The sequence below is a fragment of the Haliotis rufescens genome, unplaced genomic scaffold (assembly GCF_023055435.1).
Source record: "Haliotis rufescens isolate VD_foot unplaced genomic scaffold, xgHalRufe1.0.p SCAF_6, whole genome shotgun sequence".
Classification (NCBI taxonomy): Eukaryota; Metazoa; Mollusca; class Gastropoda; order Lepetellida; family Haliotidae; genus Haliotis; species Haliotis rufescens.
Genome location: NW_025964334.1, coordinates 14,226,627 through 14,234,453, shown reverse-complemented (window position 1 = coordinate 14,234,453; position 7,827 = coordinate 14,226,627). Strand labels below are relative to the sequence as shown.

The window sequence follows — 7,827 nt, the reverse complement described above, 5'->3', positions numbered from 1 at the left end:
GCGCCTTAGACGACTTGGCTACATGTTCCCCTTTGTATTGTGGAAGAAAGCTATGGAGGTGCATGTGTATGAATGATCACGATTATTTGAAGTGTGGAGTTTCATACTTGTGTTTGTGCATAGTCGTCGACTGACCAATTATAAACAATAAATATATTTAGAAAAAAGTAATTTGGCTGATCTTATACACTGATACATATGTCCAGAACAGAGACCACATGTAATACATATGTATTTCCATATATCGATAAGTTGTTGTACCTCGATAATACACTGGTAGACGTGACAAGATTTGTAACATATGTTTAAAAATTTACTCTATTGTACCCTGGCAATTATAACCAGTATTAAGCAGTTATACACAGACATATAGAGAGAGTGAGTATGGTTTTACGCCGCTTTTAGCAATATTCCAGCAATATCACGGCGAGGGACACCAGCTTCACACATTGTACCCATGTGGGGAATCGAACCCAGGCCTTCGGCGTGATGAGCAAACGCTATAAGCACTAGGCTACCCCATCGCGGCACTGTCACCACGATAATGCCACACGTTAAGCTAAGGACATTATATATGCGGACATTTATAATCAGGATTAATCCTCTTGTTACGGTAAAGAAATAATATACTGATTGATAAAACCTGGATTATGCCACATGTTACGGTAAAGACGATATATAATGACAGATAGAACCACGATTATGCCACGTGTTACGGTAAAGAAGATTTATACTGACAGATAGAACCACGATTATGCCACGTGTTACGGTAAAGAAGATATATACTGACAAATAAAACCTGGATTATGCCACATGTTACGGTAAAGACGATATATACTGATAGATAGAACCACGATTATGCCACGTGTTACGGTAAAGAAGATATATACTGACAGATAGAACCACGATTATGCCACGTGTTACGGTAAAGAAGATATATACTGACAAATAAAACCTGGATTATGCCACATGTTACGGTAAAGACGATATATACTGATAGATAGAACCACGATTATGCCACGTGTTACGTTAAAGAAGATATACACTGACAGATAGAACCACGATTATGCTACGTGTTACGGTAAAGAAGATATATACTGACAGACAGAAACATGATTATGCCACGTGTGACGGTAAAAACGATATATACTGACAAATAAAACCTGGATTATGCCACATGTTACGGTAAAGACGATATATACTGATAGATAGAACCACGATTATGCCACGTGTTACGTTAAAGAAGATATACACTGACAGATAGAACCACGATTATGCTACGTGTTACGGTAAAGAAGATATATACTGACAGACAGAAACATGATTATGCCACGTGTGACGGTAAAAACGATATATACTGACAGATAGAACAACGATAATGTCCCGTGTTACGGTACAGCAATTAAATACTGACATATAGAACCACGATTATGGTAAAGCAATTATATATGCTGACATATTTAGTCAAGATCAACCGCATGTTACGATAAAGCAATTACACCAGGATTGTGCCATATGTTTTCATAACTCAATGATACACAAAATAACATGCCCAGGATTGGCCCGCATTTCACAACAAATAAAGATGCCAACACGTCCATGAATGAAGAATTTGTGGTCAGGAAAATTCAGTTCACAATTCACACATGTAATGTTTCTCAATAGTCATTTTCAAACTGAAGTCCTTGTTCTCCAAGCCGATTTAGCGACCAATATAAGATTACGTTAATGCTTTAGAATTGCAGCATCTGTAGGGCTACGCTCGCTTTTTAATCATTGTTTATTTTCAGTTATCATCATTTGTAGGATTGTGAATTTGGCCCTGGGTGCACATAGCCTGTTCATCACTGTTTCTTTTTTGATACTTGATCGCCGTCTTTTCACATTAGATGTGAGCCACTGGCCACAACCCAAAATGTGATACCATGAATTTTGGTATGAGCTGATTAACACTCAAAGCATCCTTGAGAGGGAAAGGTGGTTACTACTTCTCTCTGCGTCCTGTATATACCAGATATATCGGCTGTACTAATATCAGTATACACGTTAGACCCAGCATGCTGTATACCTGAGGAGAAAAAATGTATTCTTCATACACAGAATGAGCAAGTTTTGTTATCGACGCTCTGAACAGTATTTCACTTATATCACGGCGAGTCAACTTATTTGTAAATAACAATGAAGTGATACAGGTCTTAGGCGTTTACCACATTCGCAATCGGGGCGAATCTTGGTTTTGAACCATGATCACAGGATTCTGGCACGCCTAAGGGACGTAACTCCTCACAACGAACTGCCCCGCTTGGACGTGCTCTTTTCACACAAAGAGAGCGGAGTGAATGTGTCCTTTAAACTCCACGGTCGTCTCTCCTTGATCCAGCCCACTGCGTGAATCATTACACCAGCCTTTGTGTGTGTGTGTGTGTGTGTGTGTGTGTGTGTGTGTGTGTGTGTATCTGTCTGTGTGTCTGTGTGTCTGTGTGTCTGTGTGTGCTAGAATAGGACCCCAGCAACCTCTTATGAGCCGACCAAATTGGTCGAATGGCTAGTTCACGATATGAATCACTCGAAATTATTTACAGACTCGTTTATTTATAGGCTGCCGTACCATAGCAGTATTAAACAACAAACAAAACATTGTGAACTTTATATATGACGGTGACGTCCCTTAAGCTCCATATAGGTGTCTGCTGATCCTGAGTGAGTGAGTGAGTGACATTAACGCCGCTTTTAGCAATATTCCAGCAATATTCCAGCAATATCACGGCGGGGAACAACAGATATAGGACCCATGTGAGAAATCGAACCCGGGTCTTCGGAGTGACGAGCGAACGCTTTTACCACCCAGCCGCCTCTCTGTCTGAAGTCATGTGACGACGTTGACACGTCATGCTCCGAGGATAACACTCACCTGTCTGTATCCACTTGGCGAGCTCTGGCACCAGAGAAACAGAGGGTACTGCAGGAAACTCGCGAAGCCACTGATCATGAACATGACGCCATACAGAGCAGCGAAATAGTCACTCGGGTATCTGCAGAAGAAGTGTGAGTTTCAGGCTTAGCGGGGCGGTCGGGTAGCCTAGTGGTTAAAGCGTTCGCTCGTCACGCCGAAGACCCGGGTTCGATTCCCGACATGGGTACAATGTGTGAAGCCCATTTCTGGTGTCCCCCGCCGTGATATTGCTGGAATATTGCTAAAAGCGGCGTAAAACCATACTCACTCACTCACTCACTCAGGCTTAGCAGCGATATTATTTTTCACAAAAATCTGACAAAATGTTAAAAGTCTATGATAAAACAAAAAACTATTTGCACCTAGCCATATCTTTTTATTTCTTAATGGTTTTGTGTTATGATACTCATTCTTAGAACACAAATATCCGAAGCACCGACTCTAATGCCCTGTTGTCATAAAATAGTCACAGGAGTGGGTCAGGATAAAATATCATGGAGCCAATTGCCCTCTTTCGTGTTATTAACACACATTGTTTTGTTTTGCGCCTCTTTGAACATTGTTTCAGCTCTGTCAATGTGTGAACAGTTAAGTGCGTCCCTGTATTGATGCAGGTCATATTTTAGACGTGTACCACATTTGGAGAGCCCATGGGTTTAGTTATGATGTGGCAAACCAATGATTAAGATCATGGCGAATCTGTGATTCGAACCACGATCACTGGATCATGACACGCCTAAGGGGCGCAACTGTGCTCCGTGAAATGGAGAGGCTTAGGCTACTCGGCCTACCGCGTCCTTTGATATCAAACAATCGATTATATTATGATTCAATATAAATTTTAATAATTAAAAAAGTCTTGTTTTTAATGAGAAGGGAACCCTCTTGGGCCATATTATAATTGCAGAGAAATACACTAAACGTGTGTCACGGAATGAACATAGACGAGGTACGCATTGACATGAAAGAAACATCAATAGTACAAGAATAAATATTTTAATATTTGCTGAAGTTATTTGATTCCCTCGTTTATATAATTGTAAATTTTAAAAATCAATCAATAAATACGCAAATCACAACCTAGCGGAGGTTATATAAAACAATATTGGATGCTATATGGTAATGCTAGTTATAAGAATATTATAAATGGATGTGTCCTGAACATTGACGATTGGACCGATTTTTTTTTTACAATATATAGTAGGATGGGTTGTAACAGTAATTTATATTGGATTTAACAGGTAGTACTTAATCAGGAAAACGAGACTATATACAGGAATTTGTAGGATTCTTGATTGTATTATCCGAGATCCTTATCGGCATACTTTTCAACAAATCGAATAACATATAAAACAATATTGGATGGTATATGATAATGCTATTTATAGAATCTTCAATGCCAGTAATGACAAGGATTAATGTTGAGCAAAAACTTACAATAATCTTGTAAATAGTGTCAGGCCACTGTAGAGAAGTGTTCTGTATAGCACGGAAGTGATGGCTGTTATATACGTCATATCCTCTCTCTCGACAACGACGCATGCGCACAGAATCACGGCCAGGACGTTGGTTAAGACAATAGGAACAGCTAAAGCGTTATGTGTCCTGGCCTTGTGGCTCCTCGTTTCTACAGTTAATAGAAAAAAATATTTATTAATTCAGGGACCGACCATTTCATACACTTTTGGGGAAGCGTGATTTTTACAAAATATGATAATTCCTCAGGTTAAATAAACTGATTGCTGAACATCTTGGATGTCCTGACAAAGCGTTTTGCCTATTGTTTTACTAACTATGCTGTCGACCCATACCTAGCCAAATATAAATGTGTTTAACGCACTCAGCAATATTCCAGCTATATGACGGCGGTCAGTAAATAATCGAGTCTGGACCAGACAATCCAGTGATTAGCATCATGAGCATCGATCCACGCATGCGCAATTGGGATCGATGACATGCATCAACCAACTCAGCGAGCCTGACCACCCGATCCCGTTAGTCGCCTTTTACGACAAGCATAATCGCATTTTACGGCAAGCATGGGTTGCTGAAGACCTATTCTACCCCGGATCTTCACAGGTGTGTGGACGTTGATTGCTCTTGTCAATGTAATACGAAAAGGGCTGCGAGGAATTTCGGAATATCTGCCGAGCGTGAATTATTTTGACTCGGAAATTCAACACAAATTCTCGTGGGACAGATACTATGTATTTCCGAGTTGCGAATGTGTTAATGTGTTATTCTTTCTTGAAGCCATTGTTTCTGTTTAGGAAAATGAAGAAAAATGGAGACATCATCTCTTTATTTCTATTGCCAACGTCACATTAAACAGCTGTTGATTTCACGAGCTATGTGCCTCTTCACATTCAATGAAAACAGTGCAACAATTGTCTCGAACTATCCAATCAGCATGAAGTAAACATAATTAAGCTCAGTAATGAAAACTGAAAATAATTTCACTTAAACTGAGGGTCAAAAGAAAGTATAGTGAGTTTGTTTTTATATAATTGAAAATTGAAAGACCTAGCCCTGTTGTTAAATTCAATTTGTCTTTTTAACCACCCCTAATTCCTGCAACGGTTTGTGAAAAGTAATTGGTGTAAAGCACAATAACGTAAAAAGTGTGGTTGGGTAATTTTGTCCAAAAATCCGTGAAAATTGGGTTAAGAAATGAATTTGCAACTACAAGACCCCTACCGCGTTTTAAAATTGTGCGGAAACAAGCAGATGTATTGATTTTCAAAGATAAAATGTCTAAGGTACGCATCTATTATATTTTAAAACATGAAAACATGTAGAAGTATTCTTTGAGAGCTGACTAAGCGCCAGTACAGTTCATGTTTTAGATATGATATCGCTAAGTTAAGATATTTTCAATTGAAAATCAAACATATAATAAAATCACCTGAGGCGAAAAGCTTCTGTTGGTCCTTAGTTTATAACCATACATATACCACTTATAAAGAAATAAAGAAATAAAAATATGTGTGCAAGTGTTATTTAGACACTCACGAGACAAATGATCCCTGGAATCTATATGACGTCATACAGCTATATTGAAGAAATAAATATGATATGACGTCATTTATTATAGCGTCAAACCTTTTTTTGGCCACATCATTTAAGAGTCGTTCCAGGTTTGATATTTCCTGTATTTATTTCATCTTCTTACTTCAAATGACCATGGATAGCATTAAGAAACGATTAGAAATAATGCATACTCTCAAGAGAGAAGAGATCATTTCGGCTTTTATATTCACAGAAGGCATTGGAATATGTGGTGATATTTACTTTGCAAAATAGCAATCCATGGTACTAAATAAATAACGTTATACAGGATGCAGACACTTCACCTGGCTGTATGGAGTAGAGGAAGTCCACCATGCCACCTGTTAGTATGGACACTACCGGCGATGCCAGCATGGCTGAGAACATGAAGTCTGTCAAGAAGCTGACTGCAAGAAAAAAGCGATGATTCATGTATATATAAGGAATAGAATTTCTGGATGTCAACTTCTTTATTATGAGGAACACAACGTTTCAGAGTGTATTTCGCCCGATCAAGGAGTAAGCATATGATGTCTGATACAATTCCCTATTTTGATTTGTACCATATGTGTTTTTTCATGTGAACAATTGGCGCGCCTTCGCATGTGTTTGTGACGGGCGCCACTGGCGGGGCAGGATACGCTCACCTTTTCCCGAACACCTGGTATCTTTACTATTTGATAGTGATTCATAAAAGCATGCTCATGATAAAGTCGGAATCTGCTTAATGCAGAGATTTCTATTGGGTGTGGAAAGGATTTTGTCGCATTATATACTCCGAAACGTTGTGTTTCTCATAACAAAGAAGTCCATACATTTTCTTCCTTATGTGTATCACTTCTAAATGCCTTTCAATGACTTCATGTATGTTATCTATGTCTTAACAAATAGTTCATGAACACAGTCTATGTCTCAACATATTAATGAATATAGTATATGAGGTAACACTTAGTTCATGAACATAGTCTGTGTGTTAACAGAAACATTCATGTATATAATCTCTGTATTAATAACTAATTCATAGTATTGGTCTTTGTATTAACAACTAATTCACGAATATAGCCTATGTCTCAACATCTATTTCTTTAATACAGCCCATGTCTTGACAACAAGTTCATGAATGTAGACATACAGCTATTGAAGTAATAACTATCCCTTTCAGTGAGTCACACCAATCTATAAACACTACAACAGAAGTAATAACTCTCCCTTTCAGTGAGTCACACCAATCTATAAACACTACAACAGAAGTAATAACTCTCCCTTTCAGTGAGTCACACCAATCTATAAACACTACAACAGAAGTAATAACTCTCCCTTTCAGTGAGTCACACCAATCTATAAACACTACAACAGAAGTAATAACTCTCCCTTTCAGTGAGTCACACCAATCTATAAACACTACAACAGAAGTAATAACTCTCCCTTTCAGTGAGTCACACCAATCTATAAACACTACAACAGAAGTAATAACTCTCCCTTTCAGTGAGTCACACCAATCTATAAACACTACAACAGAAGTAATAACTCTCCCTTTCAGTGAGTCACACCAATCTATAAACACTACAACAGAAGTAATAACCCTTTCAGTGAGTCACACCAATCTATAAACACTACAACAGAAGTAATAACTCTCCCTTTCAGTGAGTCACACCAATCTATAAACACTACAACAGAAGTAACAACTCTCCCTTTCAGTGAGTCACACCAATCTATAAACACTACAACAGAAGTAATAACTCTCCCTTTCAGTGAGTCACACCAATCTATAAACACTACAACAGAAGTTACAACTCTCTCTTTCAGTGAGTCACACCAATCTATAA

The 7,827-nt window shown here is 38.4% G+C and overlaps 1 protein-coding gene across 1 annotated transcript in view; it reads right to left on the bottom strand.

Annotated features, from left to right (window-relative positions):
* Positions 1 to 1,148: 1,148 nt before the first annotated feature.
* Positions 1,149 to 7,827, bottom strand: part of LOC125374717 (equilibrative nucleobase transporter 1-like) — a 30,520-nt gene continuing 23,841 nt past the window's right edge. The window contains exons 7-10 of the mRNA XM_048385985.1: positions 6,307 to 6,408; positions 4,391 to 4,580; positions 2,912 to 3,032; positions 1,149 to 2,068 (exon numbers count right to left, since the gene is read on the bottom strand). Of these exons, the coding sequence (XP_048241942.1) occupies positions 1,985 to 2,068; positions 2,912 to 3,032; positions 4,391 to 4,580; positions 6,307 to 6,408 (497 nt within the window). The 3' untranslated portion in view covers positions 1,149 to 1,984. The remainder of the gene's footprint in view (positions 2,069 to 2,911; positions 3,033 to 4,390; positions 4,581 to 6,306; positions 6,409 to 7,827) is intronic.